The sequence below is a fragment of the Hyperolius riggenbachi genome, chromosome 8, assembly GCF_040937935.1.
Source record: "Hyperolius riggenbachi isolate aHypRig1 chromosome 8, aHypRig1.pri, whole genome shotgun sequence".
NCBI lineage: Eukaryota > Metazoa > Chordata > Amphibia > Anura > Hyperoliidae > Hyperolius > Hyperolius riggenbachi.
The window spans coordinates 147,372,907-147,392,954 of NC_090653.1; the positions used below are offsets into that span (position 1 = coordinate 147,372,907).

The following is a 20,048-nucleotide window of genomic DNA, read 5'->3' on the forward strand; positions in this document are numbered from 1 at the left end:
TAACCTGGGGGGCACCTGTCACTCACTACCTAACCTGGGGTTCCCTGTCACTCACTACCTAACCTGGGGGTCCCTGTCACTCACTACCTAACCTGGGGGGCGCCTGTCACTAACTAAACTGGGGGGCTTCTGTCACTACCTAAACTGGGGGACTCCTGATGCTACCTTAACTAGGGGGCAACTGTCACTACCTAAACTATCCAGGCCAGCCAGCCCAGCATCACCACCAGCCAACCAGCCCAGAATCACTGTCAAAAAGGCCACAGCATCACCACCAGTCAGGCCAGCATTTACTTCAACCAGCCAAGCACAGCCCAGCATTACCGCCAGCCAGGTCACAACATCACTGCCAGCCAACCCAGCCACAGCATCGGCTACAGCATCACCACCAGCCAACCCGGCCACAGCATCACCGCCAGCCAGGCCACAGCATCACTGCCAGGCCTTTCAGCCAACACATCATCCCCAATCCAGCCAAAAACAGTATTGCCAAGCACAGCAGTCAGAGGAGAATTCAGAAGCCAGGTGAGAGATGTCTACCATATTAAGGGGACATTCTGCCTATTTATGTGAAATGCTGAATTTATGTGCCTCATGACTGCTAAATTTGTCTTGTTGGGGGCCTCATGATTGCTGAATTTGTCTTGTTGGGGGCCTCATGATTTATTGGGAGCCTCACGACCTGAACTGGGGGGCTCCTGTCACTACCTAAACTGTGGTGTCCCTGTCACTACCTAAACTAGGAGGCACCTGTCACTACCTAAACTGGGGGGCCCTGTCACTACCTAAACTGGGGGGCCCTGTCACTACCTAAACTGGGGGGCCCTGTCACTACCTAAACTGGAGGGCTCCTGGAGCTACCTAAACTAGGGGGACCTGTCACTACCTAAACTATCCAGGCTAGCCAGCCCAGCATCACCTCCAGCCAGGCCAGCCCAGCATCACCTCCAGCCAGGCCAGCCCAGCATTACAGCCAGCCAGGCCAGCCCAGCATCACCACCAGCCAGGTCAGCCCAGCATCACCACCAGCCAGGCCAAAGCATCACTTCCAGTACTTTCGGCCCATGCATCATCCCCAAGCCAGCCAAAAACAGTATTGCCAGGCCAGCCAAGCACAGCAGCCAGAAGAGGGGAATTCAGAAGCCAGGTGAGAGGTGTCTACCATATTAAGGGGGAATTCTGCCTATTTATGTGAAATGCTGTCTATTTATGTGCCTCATGACTGCTGAATTTGTCTTGTTGGGGGCCTCATGGTTACTGAATTTGTCTTGTTGGGAGCCTCATGATTGCTGAATTTGTCTTGTTGGGGGCCTCATGATTGCTGAATTTGTCTTGTTGGGGGCCTCATGGTTACTGAATTTGTCTTGTTGGGAGCCTCATGATTGCTGAATTTGTCTTGTTGGGGGACTTCTGATTTGTTGGGGGCTTCATGATTGCTGAATTTGTCTTGTTGGGGGCCTCATGATTGCTGAATTTGTCTTGTTGAGGGCCTTATGATTGCTGAATTTGTCTTGTTGGGGTCACATGATTGCTAACTGCGTGACCATGGGAAAAGCTAGATCATCATCATATGAGACAATAGCATTAAACCTACTTTTTTAGCTTTTTAAAACAGAAAATTAAAACTGGGAGGTTCTAAAAAGATGAATACATTTTTCAGGAGTAGGATGGATGAAATCGTTTATCTTCACAGTTTATTTTCAACTTGGATTTTCCATAATGTTCATGTATGAGTTAAAACGTTTGTATTTAGTTTAAATTGCCGTGTTGGCACTTTGCGATAGATAAGTGACTTTTCAGTTGCACTTTGGGCACTCGGCCTCCAAAATGTTCGCCACCACTGTCCTAGTCTGATGTCCCACCATTGCTAAGTTCATGTAAATTTGGCTCCACCCGTGACCACACCCACATTCTGGTCCATGACCACACTCATTTTTTGGCGCTACGTGCGCCCCACAACATACCCCCAATTTTTGGCGTGGCGCGCTATGCGCGCCGCACCGCTTCTCCCCCCCTCCATTTTGCCCCCGGCAAATTTTCTGCAGGCGCCCATGGTTGGTCGTCTTGTTGTTTACCAGTCGTGCACATGTCCAACTGTCTTCCAGCAGACCAAATTTAAAGAGGAACTCCAGTGAAAATAATGTAATAAAAAAAAGTGCTTCATTTTTACAATAATTATGTATAAATGATTTAGTCAGTGTTTGCCCATTTTAAAATATTTTAAAACCCTGATTTATATTCTGACATTTATCACATGGTGACATTTTTACTGCTGGCAAGTGATGTAGCTGCTGCTTGCTGTTTTGGCATTTGGAAACAGCTGTAAACAGCTATTTCCCACAATGCAACAGGGTTCACAGACAGGAAACTGCCAAGAGTACGTACTCAGAATTTCTTTGTGGGAGGGGTTTCACCACAATATCAGCCATACAGCGCCCCCTGATGGTCTGTTTGTGAAAAGGAATAGATTTCTCATGTAAAAGGGGGTATCAGCTACTGATTGGGATAAAGTTAAATTCTTGGTCGGAGTTTCTCTTTAAATGATAGTTGGGCAGATTGTTTGGGCATGTGTACAAGCCTTTATGTTAACCACAGGAATATGTGATGGATTTTTTCTTTTTCAAAGAATACATGACCAAATAAAGTTTTTTTTTTTTTTTTCAGTTTAAATGGGTGAGCTACTTTTTGGACTTGAAAAACAGATAATAAAAATATATCGAACATTCTAAAGGTCTGACAACTTTCAAGCACAATTACGGTATATTTGCAGATTCTCATGTTCCCCCTTTAAATATTTTAGATCCTCATATATCCTATTATTATTATTAATTTATAAAGCGCCAACATATTCCGTGGCGCTGTACAATGTAAGAAAACAAACAAGGGATACATAATGATACAGACAATGATATACATCAAATATGAACACTGATACAAAATACAGCACTGCACTGCTGATTACAATTTGATTTAACATGATGACTAAAATGTATAAATGTGTAACAGAGTTAAAGCAATTAAATTAATAACATTCCATGACACAAAATACTTTCAACCTTTTGCTAACCTAATTTCACAGTAAAGCTAAAAACTTCTGGGTGGTATGATTATCAGGCATCTATACAGTATAATCTCTTTATAGTAAACTCTGATACAAACGATCGGGTATAGTAAACTAAAAGTCCAGGTCCCAGCCAAACACCATTATATGTATATGGAAGGAACAGCTGGTATAGTAAATCCTGATATAATAGAACTTCTGTTGTAGTAAACCTGTTTTTTGGTCCCTGTGGTATTCTGTATCCGGTTTTAGTGGAAAGTGGGCAGGCGCATGCATTATACGTCAATCGGAGACCCATGCGCGGTGGTTGGTAAGTAAGCTGGCATCCACATGGAGCCTGCTCGCTATCTGCACATTACTCTGGGCCTGCATGGATTACCTCAAAAGCACCAGTCGGCATGACTTATGCTTTCTTCGTAAGCACCTGCCTGATTGCTGAGGGAATTGCCTATCATCTGTGACTTGCTTGTGCATGGCTGAAACAGTACAATATCATTCAGGCATCACAGGAATGTGGACAGAGGAGCAACACTATCAGCACTATACCTGCATTAACCAGTCTAGCCTTTTGGATGTGTGTACTACGTCCAAAAGGCTGCTGCTGCGGTGCTGCGCGCTCCCGTGCACGATCACGGAGCACCCGCACCCTCCCATTGCGTCGCCCATCAGCCCAGAGATCAATGAATGGGAACATAGTTCCCATTCATTGATCTAAGTCCCCGGCAGAAAGACCGACGGCTTCTTTGAGAAGCCGCGTTCTTTCTGAAAAAAAAAAAAGTTTCCCATCCTCCCTATACTTCCTGGAAGCGAGAGCCTTCGCTTCCAGGACTAAAAAAAAAATTTTTTTATCGTGGCCATCTTGTGGCCAAATAGTAAGACTACATCTACATACATTTTTTTTTGTATTTAAACACACATTAGTACATTTAAAATTAACTGTTTACCTCCCACACCAAAAAGGACCCAAATAAAATTTTTAATGAAAAAAAAAATTACAATAAAAAAAAAAATAGTTACCTAAGGGTCTGAACTTTTTTATTATGCATGTGAAGAGGGTGTATTACTAATATTTTTTTAAAATTATAAGCTTGTAAATAGCGATGGACACAAAACTGAAAAAATGCACCTTTATTTCCAAATACAATATTGGTGTCATTCATTGTGATAGGGACATCATTTAAATGGTGTAATAACCGGGACAAATGGGCAAATAAAATACATAGGTTTTAATTATGGTAACATGTATTATTTTAAAGCTAGAATGGCCGAAAACTGAGAAATAATGATTTTTTTTTCAATTTTTCCGTAATATTCCCATTTAAAATGCATTTAGAAAAAAAAACATTCTTAGCAAAATGTACCACCCAAAGAAAGTCTAATTGGTGGCAGAAAAAACAAGATAAAGATCAATTCAAAAGACTGGCACCACCAGTGATTTACAAGCTCTTTTAATTCATAGGCATAGATGTATACATGCTCTGTAGGCTTAGCAGCGACAGCCTGCTGTTTCTGGCTTCTGCCTGTTATCAAGCCGTTGAGCCCACAGAATAAAACACCACACATTGCACTTACAGTGGCTTGCAAAAGTATTCAGCCCCCTTGAAGTTTTCCATATTTTGTCACATTACTGCCACAAACATGAATCAATTTTATTGGAATTTCACATGAAAGACCAATACAAAGTGGTGTACACGTGAGAAGTGGAACGAAAATCATACATGATTCCAAACATTTTTTAGAAATCAATAACTGCAAAGTGGGGTGTGCGTAATTATTCAGCCCCCTTTGGTCTGAGTGCAGTCAGTTGTCCATAGACATTGCCTGATGAGTGCTAATGACTAAATAGAGTACACCAATGTGTAATCTAATGTCAGTACAAATACAGCTGCTCTGTGATTCTTAGCAAAATGTACCACCCAAAGTAAGTCTAATTGGTGACAGAAAAAACAAGATATAGATCAATTCAAAAGACTGGCACCACCAGTGATTTACAAGCTCTTTTAATTCATAGGCATAGATGTATACATGCTCTGTAGGCTTAGCAGCGACAGCCTGCTGTTTCTGGCTTCTGCCTGTTATCAAGCCGTTGAGCCCACAGAATAAAACACCACACATTGCACTTACAGTGGCTTGCAAAAGTATTCAGCTCCCTTGAAGTTTTCCATATTTTGTCACATTACTGCCACAAACATGAATCAATTTTATTGGAATTTCACATGACAGACCAATACAAAGTGGTGTACACGTGAGAAGTGGAACGAAAATCATACATGATTCCAAACATTTTTTACAAATCAATAACTGCAAAGTGGGGTGTGCGTAATTATTCAGCCCCCTTTGGTCTGAGTGCAGTCAGTTGTCCATAGACATTGCCTGATGAGTGCTAATGACTAAATAGAGTACACCAATGTGTAATCTAATGTCAGTACAAATACAGCTGCTCTGTGATGAGCTTAGAGGTTGTCTAAGAGAATATTGGGAGCAACAACACCATGAAATCCAAAGAACACACCAGACAGGTCAGGGATAAAGTTATTGAGAAATGTAAAGCAGGCTTAGGCAACAAAAAGATTTCCAAAGCCTTGAACATCCCAAGGAGCACTGTTCAAACGATCATTCAGAAATGGAAGTAGCATGGCACAACTGTAAACCTACCAAGACAAGGCCGTCCACCTAAACTCACTGGCTAAACAAGGAAAGAGCTGATCAGAAATGCAGTCTAAGGCCTGGTGCACACCAAAAACCGCTAGCAGATTTTGAAACGCTTTTTCTTCTTTTTCTGTAGCGTTTCAGCTAGCGTTTTGCGGTTTTGTGTAGCGGTTTTGGTGTAGTAGATTTCATATATTGTTATAGTAAAGCTGTTACTGAACAGCATCTGTAATAAAAACGCCGGCAAAACCGCTCTGAACAGGCGTTTTTCAGAGCGGTTTGCGTTTTTCCTATACTTAACATTGAGGCAGAAACGCATCCACAATCCAAAAAAATGCGTCACCCCGGGAGTATGCGTTTCTGCAAAACGCCTCCCGTTCTGGTGTGCACCAGCCCATTGAAATACATTACCTAAGCGTATCCGCAGCCGCAAGCGGATCGCAAAGCGCACTAGGCCAAAAGGCCCATGGTGACTCTGGCCGAACTGCAGAGATCTACAGCTCAGGTGGGGGAATCTGTCCATAGGACAACTATTAGTCATGCACTGCACAAAATTGGCCTTTATGGAAGAGTGGCAAGAAGAAAGCCATTGTTAACAGAAAAGCTTAAGAAGTCCCATTTGCAGATTGCCACCAGCCATGTGGGAGACACAGCAAACATGTGGAAGAAGATGCTCTGGTTAGGTGAGACCAAAACAGAATTTTTTGGCCAAGATGCAAAACGCTATGTGTGGCAGAAAACTAACACTGCACATCACTCAGAATGCACAGTCTCCACTGTCAAATATGGTGGTGACAGTATCATGCTCTGGGGGTGCTTCTCTTCAGCAGGGACAGGGAAGCTGGTCAGAGTTGATGGGAAGATGGATGGAGCCAAGTACAGGGCAATCTTGGAAGAAAACCTCTTGGAGTCTTCAAAAGACTTCAGATTGGGGCGGAGGTTTACCTTCCAGCAGGACAACGACCCTAAACATAAAGCCAGGGCAACAATGCAATGGTTTAAAACAAAACATATCCATGTGTTATGATGGCCCAGTCATAGTCCAGATCTAAATCCAATCGAAAATCTGTGGCAAGATCTGAAAACTGCTGTTTACAAACTCTGTCCATCTAATCTGACTGAGCTGGAGCTGTTTTTCAGAGAAGAATGGGCAAGGATTTCAGTCTCTAGATGTACAAAGCTGGTAGTGACATACCCTAAAAGACTGGCAGCTGTAATTGCAGCAAAAGGTGGTTCTACAAAGTATTGACTCAGGGGGGGCTGAATAATTACGCACACCCCACTTTGCAGTTATTTATTTGTAAAAAATGTTTGTAATCATGGCCCATATGCAATTCACTGTTTCTCCTGAGTTTTCTCCTGGGTGATATTTTTATATTTGTCAATAAAATGCATTTTAAGCCATCAGAAAGCAAGAAAATGTTAAAAATAATTTTGATAGTACTTTTTAATTTACTTTTTGGTACCTTTTTAGATGAAAAGCGCTGGAAAATTATTTTAATTTGAAGATGAAAAATTATCTCCTAGGAGAAAACTCAGGTGAAAAAGTGAATTGCATATGGGCCCATGTATGATTTTTGTTCCACTTCTCACGTGTACACCACTTTGTATTGGTCTTTCACGTGGAATTCCAATAAAATTGATTCATATTTGTGGCAGTAATGTGACAAAATGTGGAAAACTTCAAGGGGGCTGAATACTTTTGCAAGCCACTGTATATACAGCAATTAGAAGCCAACTTTTCTCCTGGCGGACTCATAGACCTTGACCTGCAGTCACTAGAGCAAACTCAGTAGGCAGTAGCAGTGTTAGGGAGTCTTGCCCAAAGACTCCTCACTGAATAGATGCTGTTTACTGTTTACAGGAAGAGCCGAGCCGTCAGAGGCAGAGCCCTTAACCAGTACAATATCCAGCCATGGCAGAGCCCTTAACCAGTGCACTTTCCAACCACAAGGCAGGAGTAGTATACTGTGTATGCATGTTTTTCAATTAGCTTAATCAATACTGTTCTAGGCAACCACTTCCTGTTGGGAAGAGAAGGTAGACATATGCAGTAAGCACACTTAAGCTGGCCATACACTAGGCCAAGTCCCGCCAGATCGACAGCAGATTCGATCACTGGGATTGAATCTGCTGTCACATCGTTCCCGCAACACGCCGAATTTCGATCCATTTCGTCCGATCCCGTCGATCGCTCCGTGCGGAAAATTACCGTCGATCACCCGTGGGTAGGGAGCGCGTTGCTAGCGGCGTTTGAGTACCCGGCGACCGACGCAATAGAGCCCGCATACATTACCTGCTCCGCCGGCACGACTGCCCCCGGTCACCGCTGCTCCGTCTCCGCGCTGGTCTGGTCTCCGGGTCCGGCATGCTTCACTTCTTCCTGCCCGGCAGGAAGTTTAAACAGTAGAGGACGCTCTAATGTTTAAACTTCCTGCCGGGCAGGAAGAAGTAAAGCATGCCGGACCTGGAGACCAGAGCGGAGACGGAGCAGCGGTGACCGGGGGCAGTCGCGCCGGCGGAGCAGGTAATGTATGCGGGGGGGAGCGGCGGTGGCAGCACCACCAGCACCACAACAGATTGTGAACGGTTTAAGGCTGAAATCGGTTCACAATCTGTTTGCAGTAAAGGCAGCCATACGATCCCTCTCTGATCAGATTCGATCAGAGAGGGATCTATCTGTTGGTCGAATCTGTTGGCAAATCGACTAGTGTATGGCTACCTTTACAGCTCCAGAGAGGTCACAGGCATGTGATAGTAATACAGCTCACTGTAATGCTTGTAAAGCATAAATATCATTTGATGAGGGTTGCTTTTTTTCTTAGGGGGAGTTAACATGGCCATACAAAGGTCAAGTTCCTTGGCAGATTCAATCACTTTGATCTATTCTGCCAGTGATTTATTAACCCCACATAGCCAATTGATAAAATTCTAATCAGCTTCAGACAGTTTATCAATCAAAAGTGTTATCAGGCGCACAGGCAATTTTTTGATGAGGGGCAATGGGAAGAGCAGCAGTGTATTGACAGCCATATATTTAGTACAGGATGAAGCAATGTGCAAAACTAGCAAATCAGGTAGTGCATCAATACTCTGACTGATTTTTAATCAGGGAAGAATTCATTGTTTTGCCATAGCATGGGTGATTTTTTTTTATCTAGAATGCACCAACCTATACGATATCCCAGTAAAATAATGAATGAACACAGTCAAAGCAAGATGGCAACTCAAAAAAGAGCAGTCAACAACATCCTTTTTCTTTCCATAGACAATCAGCAGTGGCAATTTAATCCCTCATCAGTGTGAATGTTACTATGAATAAAAGAATGGAGAAGTATATGTTAGTTTATGCATTCTAAAGGATGTAGCTTTTGCAATATCAGCAGTTTCCCTTTCTTTCTTTTTTTACTTTTCTGTTTTTCTTGTATTACTTTGCAACTTAATAGATGTAGTGTTTATTTACTTTTTTTTTCTTAGCACAAACCATGATTTATATTTAATACCTGACTAGAGGAGCATGCTGATGAAGCCAAGATAATCTCTAGAGCAGAGGTGCAGGGGCATAACGATAGACCCTGAAAGGGATGCAGCCGTGGGGGGGGGGGGGGGGGGCAGGAGTCGCAGGGGGCTCCATAGGGGAGGAGTTTATTTTTCCTGACAACTAAGGGCATGGAGAGAAAAAGCTTTTTGCTCCCTGCACAGTTGTTCTAATAACTGCATCTGCTCAGCTACTGATAACAAATCATACAGCGTTTTGTAGACAAAGATTTGTAGACTGTCCCTATTCAGGGTGCAGCAGGCTCTTCTGTTCAGCGCCCAGCCCCCAACCTCTCTACCCCTCCCCAAGTGCTCTGTGCTGTAGTGATGTTGGAAAAGTCTGCAGTGCCAGCTCTTCTGTATACGTTTTCTGCAAACCATGTGTGTCTGCATGTGTGAAAACATGCACGTTTTATCAGAGAAGCTAATGTAATTGATACAGAAAATCCCTGCAGTACTTCACTGCTGTTTTTATCTAGATGAGGAAAACACATTTAAGTGTGCACTAGCCAACTGAATAATGGGGGAGGGGGTCCCATGCAAAGTTTCACAAGGGGGGCCCCTGCAGAGGTGTCAAACTCAAACATAAAGCGGGCCAAAAGTGAACAATGGGACCAAGTTGCGGGACAACCTCAATGTGTAGTGGCCACCTCCCACCCTTAGAAAGTTCCCTGGTGTCTCATGGCCCCCTTCCTCCCCTATACAGTTCCTTGGTGTCTAGTAGCCCCCTTCCATCCCCATACAGTTCCCTTTTTTCTAGTTGTCCTCCTCTATACAGTTCTCTGGTGTCTAATGCCTCCTCCCTCTCCTACACAGTTCCCTGATAGTGATCCTCCCTCCCCTATTCAGTTCCCTGGTGTCTAGTGCCTTTCCCCTCCTTCCCCCATATGGCTTTCCTGATGATCTAGGCGGGCTTCACCTCCAATATAGCTTCCCTGGTGGACTAGAGTGGGTCAAGCATAATGCAAAGTGGGAAACCACTTCAGGGTCAAATTTGATGGCTCTGCAAGCAAGATTTGGCCTGTGGCTCAGAGTTTGACATGTACGCTGTAGGGGAATTACTGAAATATAGCTGATGTTTACAGAAAAAAAAATAATTCATTGTTTTCAGGATCATGAAGAATATCCTTTGGTCCCTATGTAATCTAACTGTAGGTACATCTAAGTGTGATATTAGATGTACCCACAGCTTGCCAGCAGCTATGCTCACCTAAAATATTGTTGTTTTTTTGTTTTGTTTTTTGATACAGCTGAGCAGTAAGACTAGAAAAAACTTTTAAAATATACTGACATATGTATACTATTCTTCAATATGAGAATATTACTAAAAAGTAATGTCATTTTTCCAGTTTTGACAGTCAAACAGTTGAAAACATTGGCTTCATTTCTACAACACCCAGTTAGAGTCATGTGCTGCATCTCTATTTCTGCAGTGTGTAAAGCATAAATCAAAGTGCAAATTGAGCTGAAGAACAACCTTATGATCTTTATATACTTCCTTTCCCTGATCAAGAAGCGGCTACATTAGATCACACTAAACAAAAATAGAAGGCAGTTTAATATTTCATAGGCAATGCCTCAGTTATTGGTATCTGCCAGCACTGTGTTAAAGGTACATCAGCTTCCTGTCTACATCAAGTCAGCCTTTACTGAAGAGGATTCTGCTGCAGGAAATTGAATCAATGTATGATGTTTATTTTCTAAACAAGATAAGAACAAAATATCCTGAAGCTTTAAAGCTGAATTCAATTAATTTAAATATTGAATCCTGGTATTGGCTCTCCATTGTTCTTCAAAAGCATTGTTATTTTTTAACAAAAAGGTTTTAAGCCTGATGCTGGGCATATACGGATGGATTGTTCCTTATCAATTGAGCCGCTGATGGCTCGACTGATAATATCTGACAGGTCCGATGACCCGCCGGATCGATTCCCCGCTGGATCCCAGGAATCGTTCCAGGCGGCCGCGGGGACGAGCGGGGACGCAGCGGGAATCGATCCGGCGGCTCGACTCATGTATGCCCAGCATAAGGAGCCATTATCACTTGTCCTTGCATTTAATGCATGTGATTATCCACAAGCACAAGTCTGCATTTGCAATTTTGTAGTTTTTTTTAGGAATGGACATCCATGCATTTTTTTAGCAATTTTTATACAGGTTTGTATCACAAAATTCGCATTGTGATTTTTCCGTGAATAACAATGAAATTAATTAACATAAAAATACATTCTATCAACTGGAAAACTGCATGCGATTTATTTGTGCAAAATACGTTCCCACTGATTTGCATTGAAACACGAATGCCATTAAAATAAGCAGTCCTGTCGTCTGAATTTTAAATGCAGAAAACAATGTGACCAGAAATTTGCATATGAGCGCAAATAAAATTACATATATTAGATGTATGTGATCGCAATACCGAAAATTTGCATGGCAGTGACGTGGATCGCGAGTGGAGCGCATCAGCTAAGGACGGCAACATACGAAAGTTAACCCCTCCCCCCCTGCTGTGGCCAGCAAGTTGTACTCGTAATTTGGATTACAAGTGGCAGAGCTGCACACAGCTTAACTCTAGGTAAGTAACTTTTACATTCTCGAGCCCTGTGACTGCACAAGGGCTCTCTAAACATATCGGGCAAGCACTTGTCATATTTGTTCTTGTGGCCATTAGTTCTCCTGTCTATGTACAGGCGCTGATGTACTGGGTATGAGCAAATACAGCCTGCACCAGTGGTGTGACTAAGGAGCTTGGGGCCCCAGTGCGAGTGTTACATGGGGCACCGGGCACTCTATTCATACGGAGCCCCAAAACCTACCAAGGACAGCTGTGGTGTAAGAGAGGTGTATTTAGAGTAAGTAAACAGTCTCTCAGGGATTACCACTATGCAATGCACATAGAGAGGTGTTCATTATGAGCATAGCATCAATGTAAAGCTAGTAAAATGAAGGTGGGCCCTGATGCGGTCACTACCTCTGCACCACCTATTGCTATGCCACTGGTCTGTACCTATGCAGTAGCATGAAGCCGCTCGTGTATGAGATGCTTTGTGGTATAATGGTGGTGCAGACCACACTCGAGCATGCAGAAAATGTCTCCCACAATTATTTGTGTATGTCTTCTTTGTTGTGTCGTGATTTGTATCAGCAGTTGATCCCTCTCCCTGCCCTATATTTATTTTTCAACATTAATCTGTGTTGGTATGTAATATAATATACTGTGCCCGCCTCCTGACATTGTCCCGCCTGCCCCCAACCCCCCCTCTCCCCCCCCCCCCAGGTCTCAGAAAAATGTGGTTACTGTAAATAAAGCCCCTTTCAATGTGATAGAAAAGGTGGTCACTGTGGGGATACCACAGTCACCTGTATAACAAGGAGAGACCAGGAGCCAAATGGTGCAGTATTGTGGGGTATTAGATGTTAGATTGTAGTACAAGATTATTTATACTCACAAAGGTGGGTTGCAGTCCCTGCAACCAACATATATTGCCAACAAGGAAATAACTGTCCCTGCTCGGTATTCCAGGTCCTACTTGAACTATATGGTCCCACTCCTGGTTGGTCCTTCTTGGTTGTAGAAAACACCACACCCAGAAGGTGAACACCTCAGAAGGAGATGTAATGTATAGTACTGGGGGTGGAGGTGCCCAAAAAATGTAATGAAACAAAAAATAATAACAAGGGGGAGGGAAGTGTAATTACCACTCCAGATGGAAGAACCCAAACCACAGGGTTAATGTAAAAAGTTAAAATTATTTATTCAGCACCATTAAAAGGACAACGCGTTTCACGGGTCTCAGCCCGCTTCTTCAGGTCAATACAAGTGCTTTTAAAATATGGTCACAAGCTTGGACGCCAGAAATCTTCTATTCTGGAATCCATGCTTGTGACCATATTTTAACCACTTAAGCCCACACGGTTGTTGTTTTGGTTTTTTTTGCATCTGAGCAACTTTCACCTCCCATTCATTTGCCAATAACTTTATCACTACTCATCACAATGAATTGATCTATATCTTGTTTTTTCCGCCACTATTTAGACTTCTTTTGGGTGATACATTTTGCTAAGAATTAATTTATTCTAAATCCATTTTAACAGGAATATTAAGAAAGAAATGGAAAAAAAAAATCATTATTTCTCCGTTTTTGGCCATTATACTTTGAAATGAATACATGCTACCGTATTTTAAACCCATGTATTTTATTTGCTCATTTGTCCCGCTCATTACACCATTTAAATTATGTCCCTATCACAATGTGTGGCACCGATATTTTATTTGGAAATAAAGGTGCATTTTTTCAATTTGCGTCCATCACTATTTACAGGCCCATAATTAAAAAAATTATATTAATATATTCCTTTGACATGCATATTTAAAAAGTTCAGACCCTTAGGTAGCTATTTATGTTTTTGTTTTTGTTTCTTAATTGTAATTTTTTTTTTTATTAAAAATTTTATTTGGGTAATTTTTGGTGTGGGAGGGAAACAGCTAATTTTAAATGTAAAAAAATGTATTTATTTAATAAAAAATGGATGTGGTGTAGTTTTACTATTTACAGTCAAAAAGTCCTGGAAGCGTACGATCACTCTTCCAAGAAGCATTAGGAGGACAGGAAACTTTTTTTAACTCAAAAAACTGCAGCCTCTGATAAGAGGCTGTCGGTTTTTCTTCCCATTCATTGATTGCTGGGCTAACGGCCGGTGGCAGGAGTGCGTGCAGCCTATCTGGACGAGAATGTTAAGTGCTTCAGTGGTTAAAGGCTCTTGTATTGACCTGAAGAAGCGGGCTGAGACCCGTGAAACGTCTTGTCCTTTTAATCGTGCTGAATAAATAATTTAAACTTTTTACATTAACCCTGTGGTTTGAGTTCTTCCATCTGGAGTGGTACAGACACCTCCCTCCACAATATTTTTTTTTTTGTTTCATTACATTATCTATTTTTGGGCACCTCCACCCCCAGTACCTTTCAATTCAATAATCAGTGTTGAGTTGAGGCCTGAATTATGTCTAAAAACTCACAAGTCAGAGATAAGGACTCATGACCTGCAAACTTAGTGATATATAAATGTCAGTTTTTACAGGTTGTGTATTCAGGTCGAATCAAAAGGTCATGGTTTCAGATCTCTGACCAGCAGGTGAAAGTTTGCAAATAACCCCAAAGCAGGCCTCTATGCTGAATATCAGTTCTCAGTAGCAAGTAAATGTAAATCACCAGCAGTGTTTGACTGAAGAGTATATCATTGTGATAACGGATTAAGGACACGTTTACACTGACATGTTGTATTACATTGCAATCGTCAATACAATAGCATAGAAAACGTGATTCTATTCTAATGTACCATTAGTTCATATCTGCGCATTAGTGGTGCGGCCGATCCTGTTAGAAAAATGCAACGCATGCTGTGTGTTACCAGACAGTGTGCAGTGAAGCATATTTATGTGCTGTATGCTTCACTGAATGCATTGCATACCCTCTACTGTGTTGCAATCCTGTTTTCCAGAATGGGCAACACAACGTTTTAGTGTGCAACTAGCCTTAGGATGAGGATTACACACCTGAACTGAGAGGGATATGGAGGCTGCCATATTTATTTCCATTTAAACAATACCAGTTGCCTGGCATCCTGCTGATCTTTCTGGCTTCATGAGGGTCTGAATCACACACCTGAAACAAGCATGCGGCTAATCTGTCAGACTTCTGCATGCTTGTTCAGGGCCTATTGTTAAAATTATTAGAGGTAAAGAATTAACAGGACAGCCTGCAGCCTGTTGTTGATAATTTGTTTTAAAAAAATAAAACCCACAGCATAACTCACCTACTCCGGGTTCCCTTCCCTGTACTTTCTGTCCTGTCAGCTCTCCCATTCTCCAGCAGTCATAAATGCCAGCATTTTCACAGCAATGGCGCTGACCTGGAAGTGCAATGGCACTGAGTTCTGGGTCAGCGCCATTGCTGTGAAAATGCTGGCATTTATGAGAGGACACTGCGGTGGAAAAGGAGAGCTGACAGGATGGAAAAAACAGCGAAGGGAACCCGGAGTAGGCGAGTTACGCTGTGGTTTTTTTTTTTTTGTAAACAGGTTATCAACAATAACAGCATGAGGGGGTGGGGAGAAATGGGTGTTCCTAGTGACAACAGAGGAGGATAACTGTCACTTCCTCCCTGCCCATATTTAATGTTCTTATCAGTCAAATATTTCAGCTGAGTAGTGCAGGGACCCCCATTGCCATTGCAGGGAAAGGATGGTGATGTGACATATGTCACAGCACTGCGCACAAAACCATACTAGAAGCAATGCAAACCCTCTCTCAGTTCATAGGTACTTTATGCTGGGTACAGGCGAGCAATATATGTCATTCAGAATGATTGTGGTTGAAAATTCTAAGCCAGGGCTTTTCAACCTGTGGTACGCGTACCACCAGTGGTACTTTGCCGTTGACCAGGTGGTAAACTCCAAGTTTGCTTGCCACTAAATTGCCCATCTGCCACTTGTCCTGGTCCCATTCTGCCTCCACAAAGTTCTCTACCCGTCGCTCACTCCTTGCTGTACTGCCCTACGGCTTACATTAGACCTCAGATCAGCGGTGTGGAGATAGCCAGGCGAATGGTGCACAGTGATGGTGAGTATTCTTGAAATACAGGAAGTGACATCTCTGCTCACTTCCTGTGGTTGAAGTGTATATGCCATCACTGTGCACTGTTCGCCTGGTTGTCTCTTCACTGCGGCACTCCAGCACAGCACAGACCCCTGAAGATGTCCTTGTCGGCGTGAGCGCATGCACAGTAGCGGCTCTCCCCTCGGGCTCCGGTGAAAACAGCCGAGCCTGATCAGGTCAGATCTACTGAGCAGGCACACTCATGGTACTTGAAATGTTTCAGGCGATAAAAGTGGTACAGTTAATGGAAAGGTTGAAAAGCCTTGCTCTAAGCAACAGCTTTAGGAGCGATTGATGTACATGCATATTGCTCAGCTATAGGTTAGCAGCCTTTCCATTACAGCCGTTACAGTAAAAGTTCAAGGTGCCTGGTCAAATAGTTTACTATATCAGGATTCGTCATACATTGTATATTCATACAGAGCCATGGTCGGGACTTGGGCACTGAGTTTACTATAGAGAGAGGTTTTTTATATCAGCATTTACTATAACAAGATTCTACTGCATATGGACAGAGGAAGGGGGAAAAAACGGCATTGTGATTGTCACTTGTTATTTCCATCATGAGATCCGTGGGGGGAAGCTGTAAAGACATTAAGTGATTACACCAGATGATCACGAATCATCTTCTTTATGCTGCTTTTACAGTGGGACGTTACAGGCGCACGTTAGAGCAGCCTGTAACGCAGCCCGACTCACAGTAATGAAAAATCAATGGGCTGTTCACAGAGCCCACGTTGCGTTACAGTGTAACGCTGCACGTTCAATGAAAGTGCAGCATGCTGTGCGTTATACGCGGTTGTAGCCGCGTTACACTGTTTGCACATGCTCAGTAATGTTCTTTTTTTGTTTTTTGAGTGCAGGAGAGGAGGAGGGGAGAGTTCGCTATTGTGCATAGCCACATGGCTAATTAATATTCACTGCACTGCAGTGTTTACTTCCTGGAGCAGCCACTTATTGGCTGGCGGGACCACATGATGCGGAGTGTTCCGATCACGTGGTCTCCACAGTCTTTTGACGCATGCACCATTTTTGTTCTATCGCTATCGAACGAAAACGGCGCACCAAGAGCCGCATAATGCGGCTCTATGTAGCGTCCACCTTTAGCACCACCATGCGTTGCCTTAGGGGAACGTTATGCGATCTTAACGTCCCCTGCAACGCAACGTCCAAGTGTGAAAGAGCCCTTTTGGCTCTATGTAGCGTCCACCTTTAGCACCACCATGCGTTGCGTTAGGGGAACGTTAGGCGACCTTAACGTCCCCTGCAACGCAACGTCCGAGTGTGAAAGAGCCCTTAGGCTGCTTTCACAGTAGGACATTACAGGCGCACGTTAGAGCAGCCTGTAATGCAGCCCACCGCACAGTAATAAAAAATCAATGGGCTGTTCACAGTGCCCATGTTGCGTTACATTGTAACGCTGCACATCAAGTGAAAGTACTGCATGCAGTACGTTATACGCGGCTAAGCCGCGTTAGACTGTTTGCACATGCTCAGTAATGTTGGAGGAGGAGGTCTCCCCTCCTCCTCCGTGGCCAGCCACATGGCTACCTAATATTCACTGCACTGTGTGACGTGCAGTGTTTACTTCCTGGAGCGGCCGCTCTGTGCAGCTATTGGCTGGCGGGACAACGTGATGCGGATCACGTGGTCTCCGCATCGCATAGCACAAAAAAGGCGCACCAAGAGCTGCATAACGCAGCTCTAGGTAGCGTCCTCCTCCAACACCACCAGGCGTTGCGTTAGGGGCACGTTATGCGACCTATAACGTCCCCTAAAACGCAACGTCCTGGTGGGAAAGAGGCCTTATTGTTGCTCTAAAGATGTAAATCTGCCATCTGTGTGTATCTTTATATGCTGCATGTACATTGTAGCACCCTTTCAGGATCACAAAGAAGCACGTCTGGAACTGTGAGTCAGGCCATGGCACCTTCCATAAGACAGCTCCATGGCAAACTCCATTGAAGCAAATTCTTGTTGAAAATTAGCCAAACATGGATTTTTCATGTTCTTTCCATAAGATCAGTTTACATGGATCAAGCAAACAGAATTTCCTACTGTGCCTTATCAGGCATTTTGTCAAATTTTCTACAAATGTAATAAAAATTCGTTATAGGGATGAAAAGATTAATTTGATTTTTCTATAGAGTCAAATTTTATTAAATGGTGGAAAAGGGTCGATCCCTGATGGTTACCCATAACCTCCAAGTTTCTGTTGGATGAGCGAGGCCAAAAACCCAATGATGCAAAAAAATTAGACAAAGGGAGATATGTGAGAACAGGTGTGTAAGAAATATACTCACAAGGGTGGGGTGCAAGAACTTGCAACCACTGTTGTTAGAACCTAGGGAAAAATAACCCTCCCAGCTTGGTATCCCAGGTCTGTTGGTGCAGATGCTGGTCAGTTGCTTTTCTGTATAAGTTCTGAGGACACCAAGGCCCGCGTTACTAGGAACCCCTTAGGGTACGGGCTATACTAAAAATACTAAAAAAGTGTAACGTTTTACCTTTTCAGAAGAACAAACCATCAGTTATGGAAAAGATACATTTATTCATGCACATAAAACAGACAATGCATTTTACGAGTCTTTGCCCGCTTACTCAGGTCAATACAAGTACCTTCAAAAATTCGGTCACGAGTATGAACGCCAAAAATAGCTTATTTTTAGGCGCCCATACTCATAACCAAATTTTGCAGGCACTTCTAACGGCTTGTTTTTCTGAGAAGGTAAGACATTACACTTCTCATTTACATAACAACTACTAGTTATATATCATCACGGGCTCCTCTAACAGTGATGTTATTAAATAATTGTAAAAATTGTAACAATTTGATAGTATCATGTATGGCTACCCTAAAAAATCTCAACATACACAACATGCATAAGATAAGTTCACATTCCTTTCCAAAACTTACATCATATAAAACACTTCTCATAACAGTAGTAACATAAATGCATTGCTGTTTTCAGTGCCCAGCTAGGCTTCTTCCCTGTATCACTTTTGTTGTTTTTTGTTTGTTTGTTTGTTTTTCCTTTAACTTACCATCTGTCTTTTGTTCTCTATTAAATTGGATCCAATTATTCCAAGAATGGAACCAAACCCAAGCTGAAGGGGAAAAAGACACTTGTATTAGAAAGAAAATTTACATAAGAAGAGACAATTATAATGGGTACACAAAACTTTTATGATTGAATTTTACTTGAATTTAGTGAGCTTTGATATCTGGAAAGGCATTTATGACGTTCTGGAATCTGACTTTGCTCTGCAGAGCTCTAGGGTGAAAAGGAACATAATGACATCCTTCTACGAGATATTGCAAAGTCTGTCAGTATATCAATGTACATCCAGTATGCAGGGATGGGAAGAACACCTGAAACTTCAGTGCAGAGCAGGGTCGGATTTGTACTTTCCAACAAGGCCCGCTGCCATCAACTGCCCCCACCCTCCACCCAATATCATTCTGTCCAACATCCTGACTAGCAATCACTGGTTTGCAGGATAAAAAGCCGGTTTTATTCCTGGTACACACAATGCAATTTCCTGTCAAACTGATGGGTCGAATCGATAATTTCCAACAGCTCAAATCTGATTTCTGATTGTTTTTCTGACCAATTTTTCAATCACTTTTATAAAAAATATAATTTTGACTTATTGATCTGATGGGAAATTGCATAGTGTGTAGCAGGCAGTAGTGATTCGTGTATATGTGTATGTTTCCTCTCAGCTGACAAATGATTATATTTCCTGTCAGAGCAGCAAGTATCTCAGTAGTGGAGTAGCAGAGCTGAAGGCAGCCAGAGCTGTGTTCATCTCCCTTTATATTTCCAGAAGTCCGGCCCTAGTGTAGAGAAGTGAAGTGCTCCCACCAGGGCTCAGGTAATTATTTTAGAAAAGCAGCCTTAAGGCTAAGTAAGTAAAGTCCCTTTCGCACAGGAGCCTGAACTGTGCACTTGGCGAGCAGTTCAGTCTCCCAGTTGCCCTCCGTGAAAGTCTTTCAGTTGCAATTACAAGCAGCTGAATGGGCACCACAAGTTATTATAATTTGACATACGGTGGCATCACACAATGGCAGAAGGCCAGCACACTACCATCCACAGTAGTGTTCTGCACAGGCACAGAAGTACTGCGCCTGAGCAGAATGCT

At 42.9% G+C, this 20,048-nt stretch overlaps 1 protein-coding gene across 1 annotated transcript in view; it reads right to left on the reverse strand.

Moving 5' to 3' along the window:
• The window catches only part of TMEM255A (transmembrane protein 255A), a 96,979-nt gene that overhangs the window by 34,149 nt on the left and 42,782 nt on the right, over positions 1-20,048 (reverse strand). Inside the window, exon 3 of the mRNA XM_068249618.1 lies at positions 18,948-19,010. Coding sequence (XP_068105719.1) covers positions 18,948-19,010 — 63 coding nt within the window. The remainder of the gene's footprint in view (positions 1-18,947; positions 19,011-20,048) is intronic.